The 21696-nt window shown below is 56.0% G+C and overlaps 1 protein-coding gene across 1 annotated transcript in view; it reads left to right on the top strand.

Annotated features, from left to right (window-relative positions):
- The window catches only part of LHPP (phospholysine phosphohistidine inorganic pyrophosphate phosphatase), a 49488-nt gene extending 41007 nt beyond the window's left edge, over positions 1-8481 (top strand). The window contains exons 7-8 of the mRNA XM_028484784.2: positions 7154-7245; positions 8304-8481. Coding sequence (XP_028340585.1) covers positions 7154-7245; positions 8304-8481 — 270 coding nt within the window. The remainder of the gene's footprint in view (positions 1-7153; positions 7246-8303) is intronic.
- Positions 8482-21696: the final 13215 nt, after the last annotated feature.

Raw genomic sequence — 21696 nt, 5'->3', positions numbered from 1 at the left:
TACGTGTCATCTCGAGGCCTCTCCAGGTGGGGGTGTCTGTCCCTCGGGGCTGAAGTGCAGGCCAAGCCCACTGCTCCTTCACCACCAGCCCTGCTGTTCGTTGCCCCATGGGGGCAGAAGTGCTCCTCCTGGCAGAGCCCTGGGAATAATCAGAAATTTCGTGCAACGTGGGCTTTCTTGGGAAAGCTCTTTGGCGTTGGAAGTTGTGTTCCAGACGTCGCCACCTGTTGGAATGGGTTTCTGCCCCTGGCACCCAGGATGGCGAAGGGGAGACCATGGCGGGCAGACGAATATTTAAGAGGGATGAATGAATCTGCATTTTGAACCCAAACCAGAAAACCTGCCTAAAGGGCTCTGGTGCCGCCTCTGGCTGCTCTTGGATCTCTGTTCTGTGGCAGTCCGACCTCTTGGTGTGCATCTCCAGCTTCCCTGAACCATATTGCAGTCAGAAAGGAAGTGCAACCCAGACCTGACAGGTAGGGTTTTTTTATTTCCCCTGACAGCGCACCTCTTGACCTCTATCTTCTTGCCAGTGATTTTTTTAAATCCTAAATGATTTGGCAATAATTGCTCCTTCTTGCGTGGTTATTGCCCTTCACTGATAGTAAATCTGTGAAATCCCCAGGGGGGGGCTGGAACGCATTTGGGTATGCGGAGCCCACAAGCTGGCCCGGACAGGCCTCACTGCGCCGGGCGGCCGCACACCCACTGGGTCCCCGCATCCTACCCCTGCCCTCACACACGGCCCGGGGCTCTGCCTGGGCTTTTGGCCAGTGGCTTATCATGCAGAACCATAGCTGCTGCTCCTGGTGTTCCTCCTCCAATGGCCCAGATTTCTCTGGTTCCACTTCCATGGGCCACACCAAAAAATGTCCTCGCCCAGGCAGACCCAGGAGTCTCTGTTCTGAGGGGGGAGGAATTTCTGCTTCATGCACAAGTGTGCATATGCACAAAAGTTTATTTTCCCCAGAGCATGGAAGATGCCAGGCATGACATTGAATCATAGGAAGACCGTTTCATTTCCAAGGAACCTTCTAGCAAGGTGGCCCCCGGAACCGCTGGCAGCAGTGGACAGGCTCCTAAGCTGGAATGCTGTGGATGTTTAGAGGCTGACCTAACAGTGTCAGGACAACTCTTCGAGAAGGGCAAAGTAGGATCTCACACTGGGGCTTGTGGCCGGCCCGGCTGCCTAAGCCAGGTGCCCACCTGCCCCAGCCCTCTCCTCCCGGGTGAGCTGTGTGGTTGCCCAGGTGACCCTGGCTTTGCAGATACCCTTAGACTCACGTGTGTGTGCAGCGGTCTCATGGCGGGTCCCACTTCAAGGAACACGCGTCGCCACTGGCTCTTTCTTCTTGGGTGATTGATGATTTCCACACACCTGCACGGGAGCTTGTAGACACGAAAATTAAACCCATTTGGATTTGGCAGTGTTTTCCCCAGCATCGCTCATTCTAGGAAAAAAAATTCCAATTTTACCATATCTGGGTACTTGCCCCTGGCACTATTATTTACTTAATGTTTCTTTAAATTGATTCATTTTATAAACTAAAATGTATTTCAAAAGAAACTTTCGATCCCTACTATAAATGGAAGTCCAGAAGCACTAACCATAAACAGATTACTCTAAAAATAAATACAAACGATTACATTAAAAATGTATGTCCTTATATACACTACCAAATGTAAAATAGACAGCTAGTTAGAAGCAGCTGTATCGCACGGGGAGATCAGCTCGGTGCTTTGTGACCACCTAGAGGGGAGGGATGGGGAGGGTGGGAGGGAGACGCAAGAGGGAGGGGATATGAGGATATATGTATATATATATAGCTGATTCACTTGGTTATACAGCAGAAACTAACACAACATTGTAAAGCAATTATCCTCCAATAAAGATGTTAAAAAAAAATGTATGTCCTGTTCTACCTAAAATCAAATAACATACCACCAGTATGCATAACACACATTGGGAAACATGGGTTTAGGTGGAGGAAAGACCAGAGGAAATTAGTGAGAAGTATGAAGTTTAGAATGTTCACTGGGACAAAGTGCAGTTTATTTCAGGTACCTCGTATGTCTCTCAGGGGCAGTGGCTCCCAGCAGTTGGCAGAATTCTCAGCCCTGGTGGTCATCAGCCACCTGCTCAAGCTCCCCCAGGGGCCAGTGTCCCCCAGTAGCTTCTCTGACGGAGGCTTCTCTGGCCTCTGCTGGAATATGGTTCAGTGACAGGGGCCTGGTACCTCTGAGGCAGCCCATGCTGATTGTTAGAAAAGCCTCGTGTTTACCTGAAACTACCTCCCTGGCATCTGGGGCCGCACCAGCTCAGTCTTTGTCCTTGTCCTCAAGCTCCTCATGATTTCTCGTTATTTGAAGTCCCGTTTGGGAGATGCTTCTGAGGACATGTGCTTCAGGCTTAATGGCTTTGCTTTTGGGAATTCATTGTGTGGCCTGCCCTGGTAGATTAGCCCACATGTGGTATCTTCTTCGGGGAAGGCTCTCACCCCTTCCCCTATACCCCCTAACCTGGTTGACCCGTCTTGCTCTTCGGATCCAAGCTCAAAACCTCACCTCCTCCAGGAAGGCTTCCCTGACCACCACCAGCCCCACAAGGTTAGGCCTGACAGCCTCCTGCCCTTTTCCTCCCTGTGCTTTATCACAGGTCCTGGCTCTGTGTTTGTGAAATTACCTCATGAACCTCCGTCTTCTGCCTTCCACTGGGAGCTTCACAAAGGTGGAGACTGTGTTTCTGACTCACTGTGTCCCCACTGCCTGGCCTATAGAGAACCTGATACAAAGGAGCTGAGGCACTGGAGCCCCGTCGTAAAGACTGTGGACTGTCTCCAATAGGGTTAGATTAGGAGTTTCCTCAACAGAACATTTCCTAATATTTTTTTCCTTTTAAACATGTATAGATAACTTATTACATCCAGGCACTGTCCTTGATGCTTAACTTACGTGATTTTGTTTAAACACCACACCAGTTGTACCCATTTTACAGACTTAAGTGGATCACAAGATCACAGGGCTAGCAAATAGCAGAGCTGGGTTTCAGGCCCAGTTGCTCTGGCCCCGTCTGCGACTTGAGCTCAGTCTGTCCATTCTGCTGGTCGCATAGGGCCTGCCTCTGGATTCACTGCCCCCCACCCCTCCCACTCCGAGCTGGAAGGCAAATTCCATCTGGACTCCTCTCCTCACAGGCAGAGTCCAGATCAATGTGTAAGAGTCCCCTGGTCTGCAAATGCTTCACGGTCACCACTTTTTTAAAAAAAAATTAATTCATTCATTCATTTTTGGCTGCATGGGGTCTTTGTTGCTGCACGCGGGCTTTCTCTAGTTGTGGCGAGCAGGGGCTAGTCTTCGTTGCTGCACGTGGGCTTCTTATTGCGGTGGCTTCTCTTGTGGGAGCACGGGCTCTAGGTGTGCGGGCTTCAGTAGTTGGGGCACGCGGGCAGTAGAGCACAGGCTCACTAGTTGTGGTGCACAAGCTTAGTTGCTCTGTGGCATGTGGGATCTTCCCGGACCAGGGATCGAACCCGTGTCCCCTGCATTGGCAGGCAGATTCTTAACCACTCACTGTGCTACCCGGGAAGTCCATGGTCACCATTTTTAGTTTTCTTGGTTTCGGTTTATGTATTTATTCATTGGTTAGCCCTACCTAGCATCTGAATTCCAGAGGAAAGTTGTGGAATAACTGTCAGTTTCAAAGCTTCTATCCCGTCAACATCAGGACACTCACCCTGCTACGGGAGTCCGGTTTGTCAGGCCTGTCTGACCTCCGCCAAGGACATTTCTATCGGACTCGGGAGCGTATCTGGAATACATTTGGTGTCTGAGGCATTAGACTTTTCTTCCGCTAGCAGGATCGTTTCCTGAAAATATCTTGAAGCTTTTAATCAGTGTGGCAGTTGAGTCAGGGAGGCTGCTCCTTTTTTCTTAAAAAAAGCACATTTAGGGCTTCCCTGGTGGCACAGTGGTTGGGAGTCCGCCTGCCGATGCAGGGGACGCGGGTTCGTGCCCCGGTCCGGGAAGATCCCACATGCCGTGGAGCAGCTGGGCCCGTGAGCCGTGGCCGCTGAGCCTGCGCGTCTGGAGCCTGTGCTCCGCGATGGGAGAGGCCGCGGCAGGGGGAGGCCCGCGTACCGCAAAAAAAAAAAAGCACATTTATTTATGTAAAGATTATGAATCAGTTTAAACAGTAATATTAATACAGGTTGATATGTCGAATGGGCACCCACTGGTGACTAAAGTTTCGGCAACACGGGTGTGGACCCTGCCACCCACCCCCCACTCTTTTGGTTGGTAACCGCTGAGCAGTTCTATTGGCTGGACCTCCTAAGTATCTCCAGACACGCACAGCCGTGCCTTATTTCAGAGCACTGATTCACTCAGCAAACTCGTTGTTGGTCATCAGCTGAGCTCCAGGGTCAGTACAGAGCCTGCCCTCAAGGAACTCACACATTTTTGGAGGAGAGAGAGAAATGAAGGGACCGTTATAACACAGGAGGTGCGTGCAATGCAAGGGGGTAATCACAGAATGTTTTGGGGAGCCCCCAAACCCAGCCGGGGGTTGAAAGGTGGTGGTCACCTGGGCTGAGTCCAGAAAGACTGTTAGGAGTTGGCCAGTAGAACAGAGGGAAGCGGGCGGAAAGGCCACCTGTGCCCGTGGGCACCCTTTCCGGTGCTGTCCATTCCGTTTCTGTAGATCCCTATTTCTATTTAAGTACCGTTTTCCTTTTGCCTAAAGAACTTCCTTTTACATTTCTTGTGTGTGGATCTGTTGGTGATGAAGTCTTTTAGCTTCAGATATCTGGAAATGTCTTTATTTCACCTTTGCTCTGAAAGATAATGTTGCTGCATATAGAATCCCAGGTAAGCATTTCCCCCCTTTGCAGTACTTTAAAGACGGTGCTCCACAAAGGTGGTGTTCCACTGTTTTCTCATTTGCATGTTTCAACAAGCAGTCTGATGTCTTATCTTTGTTTCTCTCTGTACGTCTTTTTTTTTTCCTCCAGTTGTTTTTTAAGATTTTCTCCTTGTCGCTGACTTTGAGCGATTTGATTATGTTGTGCCTTGATATAGTTTTCTTCATGTTTCTTGTGTTTGGTATTGATTGGGATCTCGGAGCTGTGGATGTATCATTTTTGTTGAGTTTGGAAATTTTTCAGCCATTATTTCTTCAAATATTGTTTCTGTCTCCCCCTCTCTCATCTTGCTTCCAGGGACTCCAGTTACACCAGGCTGTTTGAAGTTTTGTCATAGCTCACCGTTTCTCTGTTCATTTTTTTAAAATTATTTTTTCTCCCTGTGTTTCATTTTGGATAGTTTCTATTGCTGTGTCTTCAAGTTCATAAATCTGCTTTCTGCATTGTCTAATCTGGATTTAATCTCATCCAGTGTTTGGTTTTTTTTTTTTCAGTCCAGACATTGTAGTTTTCATCTCTAGAAGCTTGATTTGGATCTTTTCTTTTACCTTCCATGTCTCTCTACTTAACTTTGGGAACACGTGGAATACAGTTACAGTAATTGATTTAATGCCCTTGTCTGCTAATTCTCACATCTGTGTCAGTTCCAGGTCTGTTTTGGTTGATTTTCCTCTTCACTGTGTGTGATATTTGTCATCTTTGCATGTCTGATTATTTTTTTAATTGGATGCCAGACATTGTGAATTTTACCTTTCGTGAGTGCTAGATATTTTTTTACGCCAATAAATGTTTTTGTGCTTTGTTCTGGGATGCAGTTAAATCACCTGGAAACAATTTGATCCTTCCAGATCTTGCTTTGAAGGTTTGGGAGGCAGCGCTAGAGCAGGGTTTAGTCTAGGGCTAATTATTCCTCACTGCTGAGGCAAGACGCTTCTGAGAATGCTACTCGGTGCCCTGTGAATTATGAGATTTTCCAGTCTGGCTGGTGGGAACAGACACTAAACCCAACCCTGTGCGAGGTCCCGGCACTGTTTTAATTTTTGGTGTGATTCTTTCCCTGGCCTTGGGTGGTTTCCTCACTTGCCTGTGCTCATTAGCAGTCTACCCAGCACTGCATCATTCGGGGGGCCTCCGTAGATCTGCACAGTTCTCCGGGTAACCCTCTCTTCTCGGATGCCCTGCCTTGGTCTCCCAGCTCTTAGCTCCGTGTCCTCAATTCAGGGAGTCTGGGCTCCACCTGGTTCTTCCTCTCTGTGCTCGCAGTCTGGAAACTCGAAGGCAGTAAGCTGCGGCGTTTGTAGGATCCATGTCATTGGTTTCCTATGTCTCAGGAACCCTCCTTCATTGCCTGATGTCCAGTGTCTTGAAAAATGTTATTGCATTTGGTTTGTCTGGTTTTCTAGTTGTTTCAGGTGGGAGGGGCTCCTTTTTGAAATGATATCCAGGCTGTGAGCATTTCGTGTGCGTGTGTGTGTGTGTGTTAGAGTGTGTATTTTTTTTTTTTTTTTTTTTTTTTTTTGCAGTACGCGGGCCTCTGACTGTTGTGGCCTCTCCCGTTGCGGAGCACAGGCTCCGGACGCGCAGGCTCAGCGGCCATGGCTCACGGGCCCAGCCGCCCCGCGGCACGTGGGATCCTCCCAGACCGGGGCGCGAACCCGGTTCCCCTGCATCGGCAGGCGGACGCGCAACCACTGCGCCACCAGGGAAGCCCTAGAGTGTGTATTTTTGTTTGCTCTTTTTTCTTTTTGGTTTTTTTTGTTGTTGTTGCTTTTTATAGGTAGTAAATTCAGCATGGAAAGCAAAACCTAAGCTTGGGCTACAAAGATTTGCCAGAAATTTACTTAGTTTTCACAGAACCAACGGTTGGCAAAATAACCTGGTTACAGAGTATTTAGCTGAAGGTAAAATTCAGCCTGTGTTCGACTAGAGGTGAGAGAGCGTCAGCCTCCCCGTGTGTCCTTGTGGCACTATATCACTTTGATACCCGCTGATTGATTTTAAATTGCCCAAATATGCACCATTCAGAGCCGCAGCCCATGATGGACGGTGGCGGTGGGAGATATATTCAAGTTCGTTGACTTTTAATCAATATGATGACGACATTACCTCGTTTACTTTGTGTGGTGGTGGTTTTAAGTGTCGAGTCAAGAGGTTATGTCAAAAAAGTTGAGGGAGCACAGGAAGAAAACTGCTTTGACATCCCTTCTGAGTGCCTTTCACTCACTGCACGACAGGCCATCATGATCGGGGACGACATCGTGGGTGACGTCAGCGGTGCCCAGCAGTGTGGGATGAGAGCGCTGCAGGTGCGGACCGGGAAGTTCAGGTGAGTGCCCGGCGCCAGCCTGTCCGCCGTCTGCCTGCCTGCCTCGTGGATTCCTGGGGTGACCAGGTTTTCGTTTGTTTTCTTCTCCGAAGTAAAGGGGGTTACTTTTTCCCAAATGGAAGAGCAGTACGCGGGCATCCGATGACTTCTTTGTAACTGTCCCCTAAGGACGGGCCTGGATGCCTTTTTGTAGCAGAGAGAGTGGTAGATAAAAAGGGTCTGAGTTTCAAAACTGAGATTGGAATAGGGTGTAGTGCGGAGACAGCCGATGGAAGGCTCTGGCCAGCCGTGGAGCCCGCTGCCCGCAGAGAGCCGGCCTGAGCTTGGGCCGCACTCCTCTCCTCGACGTGGCTGATGCCCCGCTGTGCTCGGAGGGGACAGCTCCTGGGCGCCCAGCATCTCTGGTCGCCTTCTCCCTCCTTTCCCTCCACCGTATCCATCTCTCATCTAGAGATGACAGGTCCGTGGTCAGGGATGAGTCAGGGACACTTTGGAGTTGAACCTCTGTCTCCAGAGTGTTTTCTTTGCTGGGTCAGAAGTCAGCCTAGCCTCGGGCAGGTTGCTGACGGGCCCCTGTCGGGGGCGTGTGGATGCGCCCTGCGGTGTCTGGGCCTGGCTTGCTTATTAGCCTTTGAGAGTATCTCAGACATCACAGTGTTGTTTTGGCTTATTCTAGATGGTTTTCATTGTGGCCGTTCAGAGAAAGTACCGTTTCGTGTATGCTGGAGAGACTTAGTTAAAACATGGTTACCCCTGGGGTATTTGGATGTCGGGGGAGGGATGGATTACATCAGTCCTGGGTGGTCGGCTTGGACGGGGTCAGAGGAATCGATTAGAGGGCCCGACCCTCACCCCGAGGCCCGTCCCTGTGTGGGAGACACACGCGGCCTTTGGATTTGGGTCACGTAGGTGGACACAAGGGGAGTGAGGAAGTCTCAGTACCCCTAAGGTCCAGGGCCAGAAAGTCCCTTCCATCCACCTCTTGGACCTCCCAGGGTGCCAGAGGCCACCTTGAAGCCCCCAGCACACCTGAAGTATGGACCTCCTTTCTTCCCCAGGTCCTCAAACGAGGGTTTCCTGGGTTTCCGGGGCTCTCTCCGGCCTAAGGGAGTGAGGGAGACCCCACTCGAAACCTCATCAGCATTCTCTCCCGGAGGCCAGTCTGGGAACCCGAGGTCCCCAGCGCCCGCTTCCCCCGAAGCTGCTGAGCCGTGGGACTTGGCGCGCTTTGGTTGACGCTCTGCTGCGCGGTGCCGCCCCGTCAGGAGCCAGCCTAGCTCGGTGAGCACCTTTGCCCCACGAGCACAGGAGCGGCACCTCCTTGCTGAGAGCGCGGCGCGGAGGCCCAGAAGGAGGCGAAGAGCGAGAGCCGTATAGTTGTTTGCGCTGGGCTGCCGCCTCTGGTTTCTTAGGGAGAAGAACATGTCTGTCCCGATTAAATGTAGCCACCGGTGGGGTCTTTTTGGCCCAGCCTAAGCCATGTCCCTATAAGCTGAGAAGGTACTGCCCCTGCCCCAGGCCCCAAGCGTGCCACTAGGTCGCTGGGTCACTGAGGACGGTCCGCACACACCGTCGGGAAGCCCTCGAATGGGCAGGTGGGCGTGCAGGCGGCTGTGTCCTACCTTACACCACCGGGGTTGGCACTTTTCTGAGTCCCCCATCACCCCGTCTCCCAGAGAGACAAACCCCGTCAACAGCTGGCCAGATCATTCCAGAATGCCTTCTCTGTGTAGATAATATATGGATAAAATTTTGTTTTTTTCTCTTTGTGAAAACGGTATTATATTATTTCACAACCTGCCCTTTTCTTGGACAATGTTTTGTGGCATCTCCCCATGACTGTTCTTCATAATTTTAAATTGCTGAGGAAATGCTGTGGGTAAGAACTGTTTAGCGCGTGGTGCACAAGGAGCCCTCAGCAACGGGGAGGTGCTGTTGGTGAAGTCTGTTGCTTCCCGGTGCAGCCCCACCTGGCTCTGCATGGAGACGGTGGGGCTTAGTGTGTCTTTTCTTGGAGGTATTTAAGATTTCAGACCTTTTGATTTGTTTGTTGTGAGGTTGTAAATCTGCCTTTGTTAGCAGGCAGGGCGGAGGGAGAAGGGCCTCAGTGCGCGTTAGGTGGTGATGGAGCCACCCGAGGGGGAGGCCGCTTGGCGGGACAGGAGGCTGGGCTCCGTGCCGTCAAAGCAGGCAGAGGACCTCTCTGCCCCTGGCTGATCTCTAGAGCCTCACTGTCTGATGCGGAAGCCACGAGCCGCAGATGGCTGGGGAGCACTGGAAATGTGGCTCTTCCAAATTGAGACGTGTTAAAAGTGCACGCACACAAGGGTTCAGACTTAGTGGGAGAAAAAGAACGTGACAAACTCATTCATGATATCTTACGCTGATTGCATGTCGCCATCCCGATGCCTTATGTTAATTTCACCTGCTTATTCTTATTTTTGTTAATGTGGCCGCTAGAAAGTCCTAGCTTGCCTCCATGGCTGGCATCCATTGGCTCTTAGTGCATTTCTGGTGGACAGCGGGGCCCCTGCACCGCCCCCTTCTCCTCCCTGCAGATGGCAGTCTCGGTACACGAGATCTCCGTGGCATCTTGCATGCCGCTCTCTGTAGACGTAGCCGGCTCGGGGCCAGTGAGCAGCCTTGGCACCTTGGCACCCTGGTGACTGGGCCAGCGTCACCCGGCAGCACCCAGCTCCTCCCTCTGGGGCTGCCCTGCCTGCCCCTGTAGCTCTCCACCCCTCTGGCCACCTCTGTGAGCCGGCAGCACTAGGTTTGAAGGTCACTGTGGCCCATGTCTGCACCAGACGTGAGCCGGGCAGGGGCAGGGTCTGCGTCCTTACTGTGCTGGGCCTCCCTCTGAGTGGCCCTGAGTGGCCTCACGGGAGCCAAGGGCCACTGGATGGGTCAGCAGGGCATCAGCCCTGTGCACCGTGTCCCCTGTTGGTGGCCTTGGGCCAGCCTTGACTGAATTGGGGGAGTGAGGCTGGTGGAGGATGGCCTTGTCACTGGGCACAGGTGGCAGAGAGCCGTGCGGTGAGGGAGCTTGGCGCTCATACCTGGCCACGTGGCTTCTCCACTGGCTTGAGGCCAAGGGCCGGATGGAGAGGCTGAGCCAAGTGAAACCCGGGTGTCCTGCCCGTCCTGGCACTGGACAGGGAGGGAGGCTGGAGGGGGCCACGTAGGGCCTCTGGACAGCCCCGCTACAGCTGCCCCTCAGGCCAGCGTCTTCTAGTTGTGCGCACACACACACGCGCGCGCGCACACACACACACACACACACACACACACACACACGTGAGGTTGTCTGAGGCCACGGCATTGCTGGAGGTGTGGGATTTGGATTTTCCCATGGCTGTGAGATCTCCCTGTGACCTTCCATGTCTTCATTCCCCTCGCTTCTTTCTACTTTTTTTTTTAAAATTTAATTAATTAATTTATTTTTGTCTGCGTTGGGTCTTTTTGCTGCGCCCGGGCTTTCTCTAGTTGTGGCGAGCGGGGGCTACTCTTGGTTACGGTGCGCGGGCTTCTCATTGCGGTGGCTTCTCTCGTTGCGGAGCACGGGCTCTAGATGCACGGGCTTCAGTAGTTGTGGCTCGCGGGCTCTGGAGTGCAGGCTCAGTAGTTGTGGCGCACGGGCTTAGTTGTTCCGCGGCATGTGGGATCTTCCCGGACCAAGGCTCGAACCCGTGTTCCCTGCATTAGCAGGTGATTCTTAACCACTGCGCCACCAGAGAAGTCTGCTTCTTTCTACTTTTATCAGAAAATGGCCCAAAGAGAAAAGTGTGAAGTCTCAGAGTGGGGAGAGGTCACAGCGGCCCCTGAGCTTTGGAAGGAGGGCTTCACAGGGCCTGCCCCACCAGGACCAGCGGGAGGCTCAGACCCCTTGCAGGAAGGAGGCTGGATCCCTTCCAGCAACCCCGGTGTTTGGAGCCAGAGAGGCTCCCGAGGCAGACAGCTTGCAAACACACCCCCGCCCAGCCGGGCAGCCGGGCAGCCGAGCTGTAGACAGAGCCATACAAGGCTTTATTTTCATACCTGCTCCACTTGAACGTCCAACCCAGCCAGGGTGTGGCCCTCACCTGGCTGGCAGGTAAAGGCCTTTCGGGCGTTTCCCCCACCTGCCCCTTCCTGGCATGTCTGATGCACCGGGCCTGCTGGAAGAACCTTCCAGCCTGAGGCCAGGAGGCTGCTGTCCCTCCAGTCTCCTCAGGACGCCATCCCGACCCCACAGGGCCCTGTGACCATCGCTGGCACATCCTCACGGTCCCAGTGAGTCCCGGAGACCCAGAGGGTGCTGGCTCCCCCACTGCCAGAGGCCTTTGCCGTTGAGATGGCTGAAGCCTTGCCCCAGGGCACCTAGCGAGGTTAGGCAGAGGCTGGGCTGGAGCCTGGCTGCTCTTACCCCAGGTGGGTGCTTCTGCCACCGTTTTCCTACTGGGAACATCCAGCCCTTGGGGGTCAGCTTCTGAGGAGCTGCAGGGGTCACGGTCCCAGGCTCACTTCAGGGCACAGGCAGGGCTCGGTGTCTGAATAATGGGGGGCTCGTCTGGGAGGACTGCTGTCCCCACCCCCAGGCACCGTAGCCCCCCTTCTTCTCTCCTAAGGACAGGCCTCATCTTCCATGGGGGCTGGGGCCAGGCCCTGTGTACCCCCATTCTGGCAAATTCAGGTGAGGGACGTTCCTCTCAGGAGCCAGATGCCCTGCCTGTCCCCAGTGGACGAGGAAGCTGTCAGGACATCTCACGGTCCCTTCCTACCTCCTTGTATCCCCACCTGACCCTCCTCCTGGAGACCTGCCAGAAGCGGAGCGAGTACTCCCTGAACGCTTCCCCCGTCACCCTGTCCTCTGTTCCACGCTGCAAAGCACAGCTGGCACCTGGTCCTCAAGCACGGTGGCAGGCGTCACTGCCCAAGGCCCACGCTGGTCGCGCTGTGTAAATGATCCGGCTACGTGGAGCCTGCTTTGGGTATTCTCTTATTTGGTATTTACTCACGGGTGGGAGATGTTTTATGAGTCCAGAACGTTCTTGACAAGCAGTTTGCCGTTTTGGACTCACGAGGGAGAGTTTCCTGGGCCTGTATTCCAGGTGTCCCTGCGCTGGGGCTGGAACGCCACCTGCCCCGAAGCTCGGCTGGGGTGCCCGTGGTCGCCGTCCACCCGGCAGCGGGGCTGGCGGATCTGAGATTCCGGGCCCTCTGCACAAGGCTGAAGGATGCGGGGTACAGAGAATTTGATGGTGGAACCAGACGCTGGAGTGGAACTACCCAGAGCCCGAGAGGGCTGCACTCCTGACACAGCTGCCGCCAAAGCATGGCCCTTGATCCCGTCTCTTGTCACTTTGCAGCCAGTGACTTCAAAGGGTTTCCTTAAGAGGAGGCTCTGGTTTCCCTTCGGAAGGAAATGGGTTTTTCTTCTAGTGCCAGGTGGGATTTGAGGGAAGTGAGTGATCCTGGGTGTTAATTGTTCAGCAGTCACAGTTGTCACCGTGAGGCTATTGCAGGCTGGGGGTGTGGGTGGTAGCCCTCCGTCCCTGTGTCCCGCCAAGGAGCATTGCCACGTGTGCACCAGGAGGGACCTCCTGCCCTCGCAGATGAACACTCCCGAGCCTCAGGCCTCTGGCAGACGCTCCCAGCTGGGGAGGAGGCTCCACGTAGCTTCAGGTGGGGCTGCAGGCCGAGCACAGAAACAGGAGATGACCAGCTACTGCCTGGCTGCAGCCTGCCCAGCTGGGGAGAACGGCTTAATGCTGGGCTTGGGGGCTCCCCACTGGGTCCCTCGGACTCCAGTCCTGGCTGCCAGTTGGGGGAGGGCTCCGGGAACCAATCTTCGGGGAAATCGACTGTGGAACGTTGGTGGGCCCGCCGGTCAGCCCAGCAGGCAGCCTCGGTCTTGCACGGGGATAGAGTTTGTGGGAGGCACCCCTGGGCTTTGAGAGGTGCCTCAGCTCACCGGGGGTCACACAGTGAAGGGGGGCACACCCGGATTTGAGCCGATATGCCTTCTTTTGTGTTTTTTTGGTAACTGCTTTATTGAGAGAGAACTCGTATGTTGTACAATTCAGTAGTTTTTCAAATAGTCACAGAGCTGTGCAGCCGTCACCACAGTTGGGTAGACACCACTCCATCATTCTGAACCCTTTAGCCATCCTTCCCAAATCCCCTGCATCCTAGGGCTTTGCGGGGGGCAGTGTCAGCCCCCAGAGGTTCAGTCTGCCTAGACCCTGGGCCCTGTGGGAGACTGAGGAGGGACCCCCAGGGGCCTGGGGTGGGAGGGCATTGGGCAGGCAGAGGTAGGCACCGGTGGCGGGGTCAGTGGCGGGTCAGGGTGGGATAGGCAGGGCCAGACCCGCCCGTCTCCCCATCCCCTCCCACCCACCGCCTTCCTAGGTTGAGTCCACTTCCTCTGCACTGGTTTTGTTTCCCTGCCCTCTGATTGGCTGCTCGCTGGGGGACAGAACTAGTAGCACTTTCTGGTACCTGACTCTCATTATCCCTCTTGGTCCCTGACCAAGGCTGCTTCATGCCCAGGGCAAGAGGGGAAAGGTTTCCAAACTGTATACAGCCCTGCTGGACTCCTCGCCCTGCTTGGAGAAACCAGCCGGCTGAGGCGGGGGGCTCCAGGCTGAGGGGGGCGTCCCAGGTGGAGGCCAGGAGGTGGCTGCAGAGTGAGGCCACGAGGCCTGGTGGGGGGCCCGGTTAGGACCCCGTCAGCAGCCTCCTAGCCCGAGGAACTTGCTTCCTAGGAACCTGCAGGTAACTCGGGGGGTCCTGGACGGCTCACGAGGCGGACGGGGATGGAGGAAGGCCCAGCAGGTTCTCCAGTCCCCCTGAGCCCAGCTAGTACGTTCCGGGAGCCCCTCAACAAACTTCGGGAGGTGTGTGCTCTGGACCTGCCGCTCGCACTTGCTGCTCAACCGCGTGACACCCCGAGAAGGAGGCCGGGGTCACGGTTCCCGCTCTGCCACAAGCTGGCGAGGAAGACGTGAGAACAGGGCGGTTCCTCCCAGAGGGTGTCTCACGTGCCAGAGCCCGTGGCAGGTGCTCACGTGCATCTTGCTTCAGCTCGTCTAAAACTCACAGCCTCCCTGGAGGCTGCCCCTCTTCTCACTCCACTTTATACGTGTGGAAATGGAAGCCCAGAGCGGTAGAGTAACTTGCCCGAGGCCACACAGCCCCCCAGTGTGGGAGTCGGGGTTCGAACGCAGCTCTGCCGGACTCCAGAGCCTGTGTCCTGAGCGCTCTCACACCCTGCTGCCCCCAGTCAGCCCAGTCTCGCAGGAGCTCCGAGCCCGCGCTGGGTCTCACCAACCAAGAGTGGCCGCCGTGGGGCTCTCGGGACCGAGCAGGTCCCTCCTCTCCTGTCCTCTCGCACGACACTCTGCACTCAGCCCCGCTCGAGGGAAGGGGCCTCGAGAGGATGAGCTGTGACTTGAGCTGGTCTGGCCCCGAAGTCGGTCATGTGACCACACCCAAGGGCCTGCCTGCGGGAGGTGACAGGTGGCAGCCCCAGAAGTCACATGTTTGCTGGCTTTGTGGTTAAAGCCAGCTAACCCTGAGCCCTCCCCTCGCCTCCTGTGTGGGGGTGGGGTGGGGGAAGGGGTACTGGAAGGTGCTGGAAGGAACCTCATTTAACCTCAGAGGAAGCTTCCCATGAAGGTGCGTCAGAGCTGTCCCGAAATAGAACGGGTTGCCTGGAGAGGGGTGAGTCCTCGTCACTAGAGATGACCCGGGGAGGCTGGCAGACCTCCGGCTGGGGAGGCCGAAGACGGCACTGCAGTGGCCAGAGGCCAGGGCTAAATAAGGCCGCACACCCATTCTGAGTCTGCTGACATTTAATGGGCACTTGTGGGCGCCAGGTCGTTTCTGTACCTCTGGTGCCATTTCCCCATTGACAGACCCTGAAACGTCAGTGTCGCCACCTCCTACTCGCAGTTGCGGAAACTGCGGCCCAGGCAGGGCAGGGGCACTTGTACTCGGTTATTCCAGCTGGGCCTGCCGTTCAAGCCTGACTTCCCCCTCTAGGTCCTGGGCTGTTAGCATCAGAGCTGGAGCCCAGTGGTTAAAACCACAAGTATAGATGCAGGTGTTTAGGTGCATGAGTAAAAGGGATGGGGAGGAGATACAGCTGCTTGTTACGCAGGATTTGGTTGTATCTTTGCATCATCGGGAGTCTCCTGAATATCGTATGATGGAAGATAGCACTCCTATCAGAACAGCAGTTATCTTTTAAAGTACGCTTGTGCCACCCACACCCCCATAGGTTTGTGAATTTGGGGAATTCTTAAGAAGAAAGACCACCTGAAAGTACAACACTGTTCGTTTAAGAACAGAAACCAACCCAAGTACCCTGAGGTCCCTGAGCCCGCGCACAGCTCTGCCCTGACCCCCGAGGCCCAGCCGGGCTCCCCGCTCACACGCAGGACCGTGACTCTCCGGACACAGGCGTCCTCGTAGTGCAGTCCCATCCCTGGCCTGCGAGCGGGCGCTCCGGCCCCTCCTGCCTCCCTGCGTGGTGCAAAGACACCCTCTGAGGTGTTTCATCCGGAAGGGATCAGGGTGAGGGCTCCGGTCCCTGCGACTGAAATCAGCGCCTTCTCTGGGCCACCACGCATACGCAGCCGTCTGTGACCTCCTCCCCACGGCGTCACCCCGACGCGCTCAGGTCCCATGACCTGGCTCACGCGCACGCACGCACTTGGACTTGCGGAAGGGTGGCCGCCCGAGGGCGGGATCCCAGCTGCCCCAGCATGGGATGGGCGTCCAGGGCCGTCATGTCTGGACTCGCGGACGGCGGGCCCCAGGCTGCGGGTGGTGGCTGAGGGTGTGTCCGGGTAGAGGGGCCTGAGTCAGCCCTCGCTGGACAGAGGGGCTCAGAAGGAGGACTCAAGGCTCCCCTCGCTGCAGGCCCAGGCCCGCCCAGATGTGTCCAGTCCAAGCCCACCTGCCCCTCGTCATCTGGGAGGGTCCTCTGGCCCGGGGAGGGAGGGGCCTGGGGAAGACCTGAGAGGGTTGGGCAGGGGGTCAGCCTCCAAGACGCGCTGTGCCCTGAGGAGGATCCCAGGGGAGCGCGCACAGGGCTTGTTTTCTCCTCCAGACTCTCCCCTCTGTGTCCTTCCTCCTGTCCCCACTCCTGTCCATCGTCTCCGCCCCTGCTTTGCGGCCTCCTTCCAGATCCTTCAGGGTCAGAGCTCATTTTCCCTTCTTCCTCACGCCGCTTTCAGCTGCGGCCGCTAGAGGGCGCCTCGATGCCAGGGCCAGGATGCACACCCGCTCACACCTGCACACTCACGTGCGCTCACACCCAGGCCCCCTGCACACACGGGAGCCAGGGCTCCCCAGCCCCGCCCCACGCTGGGCCCTCCCCCCTCCCCTGCCACCCCTCGCGGAGAACACCGAGGTGCTGGGCCTGGGGGTCTCCTGCAGCTGCGGCGAGACCCTCCTGGCAGCAGGATCCCAGGCCCGAGGCAGGAGGAGCCGCCCCCCACCATCCTCTCCAGGGGCTTTTTCCTTTTCCAGCTCCCCTGGCACCGGCCCAGGGCAGGAGGGCCTGAGAACTTCCAGTGTTCCTGGCCAGGGGCCTCCTAGCATCCCTGTGGGCACCGGGGAGACCGGGCCTCCCAGCCCCTCCAGGCTCCCCTCCCATCCGTCCCCACACCCCCGTCCTTGGCTGGCCTGAATCCTGCTGTCTTTAAGGTCTTCTCTGATGATAGAATTCCCAGGGTCTTCCTAGCTGGAAGGGCGTTAGGGGACCCCCGGCTCTGTACGGGCAGCTGAGAGGGGCGGAGGGGCCGTCTCAAGGTCACGGGGACCCTGTGGCAGTCTGGGGTCTGCGTGGGTTCCCAGCGCCATTTCTGTTGTACCCCAAACGCACCTCGCCTCCGGCGGAATTATCTGGCACTCCTTTGAGTTCCCACCGTCTTCTTATTTCCAAGCCCTTTTTGAGATTTCCAAAAAAGACAGATTCCATGTATGCTTCTCCCAGAGCCAGACCCAGGTCCAGGTCTCACCGGTTTTTCCACTAACTCCTCTACAGACAGGGAGATCCAGTCCGGGGGCAAGCAGCTCCATGGTCCTGTCTCTAGTCTCTGATCTGGGGCACTGGGGCCTTGCCTAGACTGTCATGATGTTGACCGTGTGGCTTTTGTGTGTGTGTGTGTGTGGCCTCGCTGCCCAGCATGCGGGATCCTATCCTAGTTCCCAGACCAGGGATCGAACCCGCGCCCCCTGCGGTGGAAGCGCAGAGTCTTAACCACTGGACCGCCAGGGAAGTCCCACCATTTTGAAGATTTCAGGACAGTCATTTTGTCTGATGCTTCCTTGTGAAATGACCCAGGTTATGCATTTGGGGCCAGAATATCACAGAAGTGATGCTGCATGCGTCTCAGTGCATCATATTAGGAGGCTTGCGGTGTCAGTTTGCCCCAAATGACAATGATGTTAACGTGGTTTGATTAAGATGGTGGCTGCCATAGAGTTACATAAAGTTATGGGTTTTCTTCCCTTTGTAATTAATAACTGCTCGTGGGGAGATACTTTGAGTAAAAATCCCATTCCTCATTGTACTTTCATCCACTAGTTTTAAAGTCTCTTGCTGCTTCTTGAGTTAATTATTTCTATGATGGTTACCAAGTAATTCCATCATTTGTTCTTACATTTGTTATTGATGTTCCACTGTAGGAAAGAATGTTTTCTTCTCCCCGCTTACTCATTTATACCAGTGCAGACTCATGGATTCCTATTTAATCCAGTGGGTTATAATCTGTTACTACCATAATCGATTTTGATGCTCAGATGGTCCCTGGTGTGGCCAGTGGCAGCCTCTTGAAGCTGGATCTGTGTACTTCTGACACCCCCCCCACCCCCAATTCTCCAGCCCTTCCTTACTTTCTGGCACAAAAGATGTTTCAGGCTCATCATGTTCTGTCTCTGCATCAGCCCTGGAGTCAGCCATTTCTCCAAGGAGACCCCGTTCCTTTGAGTGGAAAGTGATATTTAGAATAAAAGACCGGGGCACTAGATGTTCTCTTGCCTCTGGATGTCTCTTCTCTCAGAGTCTCTCTGTGGACAGAGGTGGGAAACACGCATGTGTGTGCGTGTGTAATTCACACGTCCATCCCCCTGCGTCTCCGTTCCTATCGGTACCCATAGAAGACCATGGGTTCACACCGATACCTCTGATTCTGGTCCAGCACCAGAGGGCTCATCCCAGCCTCGTGCCTTTGCACATTTGTACCTTTGTCCGCCAACGGGGAGAAGACTGCTTCTGTTATTCTCTCTCTGTTTTCCTAATTGCTCAGTCCCCCTGTATATGGCCAGTCTCTGGCCCTGCTGGCCTGCTGTCCATCTCACTGCCCCCTCCCATGCCAGGGTGCTGGGCTGCCTTCCACAGGGAGGAAGACCCCATACTTGCTGGCTCACCTGTCTCCCTCCTCTCACCCTCCCTGTTCCTTGAGTGAAAGGACTGGGTTTTTGCCAGTTTCGTTGTCCCCCCTCCCCGCACCCCAGTGCCTCGCATGTGGTGGACACTCCGGTCTGTTAAGCTGAGTGACAATGGTCTTCCCCGTCGGGAGAGGCCTTTCAGCTTCCCAGACCATTTTCACGTCTGAGGTTCTCACCTAAGGCTCCCGGGTAGGCAGGGAAAGTCTTCTGTTTTCCGGGGAAGATGCTGACTTGCTCAGGGTTGCCTCGCCTGCATGGGGGTGAGAGGGGTGGGAGCAGCCGCCCACTGTGCCCAGGGTAAGGGTGTTCCAGGGCAGTTGCCAGCACGTCTGTCAAGGTTGTCCCTTTGCCCCCATGAAAGCCCAGCTACGTGGTATAAGAGTATCACCTGGGCTGGTGCTCCTGTGGCGATCATGTGCTCCGAAGACGGAGGACCTCAGGCTCAAATCCTGGCCCTGCCACCTACCAGCTGAGCCTCAGTTTTCTCATCTGTAAAATGGGGATTTGGGGGAAGTATCCTCAGCACCTTCGGCGCAGGAGGAGCTGAAGGAATGTACAGGTGCAGGAGGTAGGTAGGTCTGTGAAACCACATGTGTGCAGAGCCGCATCTGAGGCCGCTGGCCCGACCCTCCAGGTGCCCGGGCATTCCTGGAGGCCGGCTTGGCCAGGCCCGCGCTCCTGGGTCGAATCACAGGGTGTCGCGAACCGGGGCGTTCAGGACAGCGCTTTGAGAATTCACGCCCACGTCCTCAGATTTCCAACCCGTTCTCCCTGCTGTGCTCCCAGCCTCCCCTTTTGTGGGGGAGTGGTTGGCAGGGCTCACAAGTTTACGTACTTGGATGGGGGGAGGGACACATGCAGGTGCAACCACGTGAGATTTTTCTTGCTGTTCACGACCTTGTGGCAGCCGGGCAGAGCGTGGCATGTCACGGGGCCAGCCACCCCGAGAGGATAGACGCTGGGTTAGCAAAGTCGACCTTTCTTTAAGTAGGGCGCGGTTGGCTTCCCGCGAGGGGAGCCGGGGCAGCCGCTCCCGCCCCCGAACCCCATGCGTGGAGACGCATCCCAGCCTGGCCAGCCGTCCGCCCCTGCCACCCAGAGGGCACCCAGAGGGCACCCAGCTCGACAGGCACCTTCGTGTGCTCAGCGCTGTGCGGCGGGCACCGAGTGGCCTGGAGGGTCCCCAGCCCGGCGCTGGGCACGGGGCGCGTGTCCTGGGGACTTGGGGTGCCCCAGGAGGACTCCGTGAGGTGCGGAGTGCAGGGGGAGGGGGGACGTGGCACGCTCTGCGGATCGCCTGCTCAGCAGGGGCAGCGTCTGCCCCGCTTGACGTCCTACCTCGTGTGGTCACGGGACGGCAGGCTCTGAGCGACGGAGTGTGGCGGTGGGCGGGCGCCCGGAGGTGCTGGGCGGCCGGCAGAGCCCCTTTGCTGCGGCAGCGTTGCCCCCAGGCCCCGGGGCGTGCCGAGCCGGAGGGGGTGGGGCCGGCCGCGTGGCCCCGAGTTTCGGGGAGCGGATGCCCCTCCGGAGACTGGCATCACCGTCTTTGCCCCGGTGCCGGGAGCTCAGGTGCTGGATCTGCCTGGATTTCTTCCTCCACCTCAGCCCTGTCGCGCTCTCTGTCAGTTTTTGGAGTCTCCTGTGTGTGAGATTTGCAGAGAGAGCCAGTGGCAGGGAGGGGGCAGCACTGGCTCGTCAGAAGCTGGCGCAGCGCGGGGAGGAGGCCTGGGTGCACGGCTCAGCCTGAGCAGCCCCGGCCTGGGCAGGGCCTGGGCGGGGGAAGGGGGAAGGGCCTGGGTTTTGGGGTCGGCGGCAGGGGATGGCACCTCTGAGCCACCGTCTAGCTGGCGTGTGACCCTCCCTGCATGGGCTGCGTTACCTCTCTGTGCTCCATTCCCATCTGTGAAAAACGGTGCTGCTGCGCTTGCGGGGTGCTGTGAGATCCCACAGGAGTTACAGGTGGGATACAGGTGAGCTGGGCAGGTACAGGCGAGGCTGTGATGAGCCCTGTCCCCTTCCTCTCTGGCTCCTGACCAAACGTCTCTCATGGTTTCTGTCAGTAGCTTGGCTCTGGCTTACACAGGGCTGGGAAGAGCTCGTTGATCTGGCTGTATAAAGTAGCAGTCAGGATTTGCACATAGTTCCACATAAAGATGTTCGCGAGATCTGGGTATTGTCTCGTGTGCCTTGGTCCTTGGAGCCTAGTGGTTAAGCACACAGGCTCTGGGACCTGCTGCCCCCGTATGCTCAGCTGTGTGGCTGTGGGGTGGTTACTAAACCTCTCTGTGCCCCAGCTTCCTCACTGTAGATGTGTTTCCTTCCTAAGCTTGTTGGGAAAACACTAATTGTGACAGTGACAGACACAGGACCTACTTCATCAGAGATTGTTCCATTAGCTCGTTTACTCTCAAAACAATGATATGGGATGGTTAACCTATTATATCAGAGAGGTTGAGTAACTCCCCTAAGGTCACAGAGCTGATGAGAGCCCGTCTTGGAACCCTAGGAGTCTACTCTATAGCCGGTGCTCTGAACCCTCCACCATGTGCAGCGTTACCTATAAGTATTGTCCATTTGTTTCTGGAGCGTTCTGGGTTAGTCCAGTAGATTTTTAAATCGCGTTGGCTTCCGGGGGTGCGTGCTGTGAAGTCCTGCTGGGCAGGGGGCCGGCACCAAGAGGAGCTGCTCCCAGCTGCCAGAGGAGCTCAGAGCCCAGGGCTGAGAGAACGGCTGGCTAGGGGTCTGTGCTTAGGCCGGCGCCCAAGCCCCAGTTCTGCTCTGACCCCTCAGGGAATTAGGGGGACCAAGCCGGGCTTCCAGACCCTGCTCTAATTCAGCCCGAGCGGCTCCCTTGTCAATATCGGGGTTCCTTGCAAATTCCTCTGGGCTGGGGTGGAAGTTCTACTTTAAAAGCAATTTAAAAGCTCCACGAGCGTGGCTCTCCCGACTACGCCCCCGTGCCCCCCGACCCCTGGGCCCATTTACAGGCGAGGAGGCCGAGGCTGGCCG

This window comes from Physeter macrocephalus, unplaced genomic scaffold (assembly GCF_002837175.3).
Source record: "Physeter macrocephalus isolate SW-GA unplaced genomic scaffold, ASM283717v5 random_233, whole genome shotgun sequence".
Classification (NCBI taxonomy): domain Eukaryota; kingdom Metazoa; phylum Chordata; class Mammalia; order Artiodactyla; family Physeteridae; genus Physeter; species Physeter macrocephalus.
Note: the sequence above shows the minus strand (reverse complement) of the source record. Positions and strands in the feature narration are given on the sequence as shown.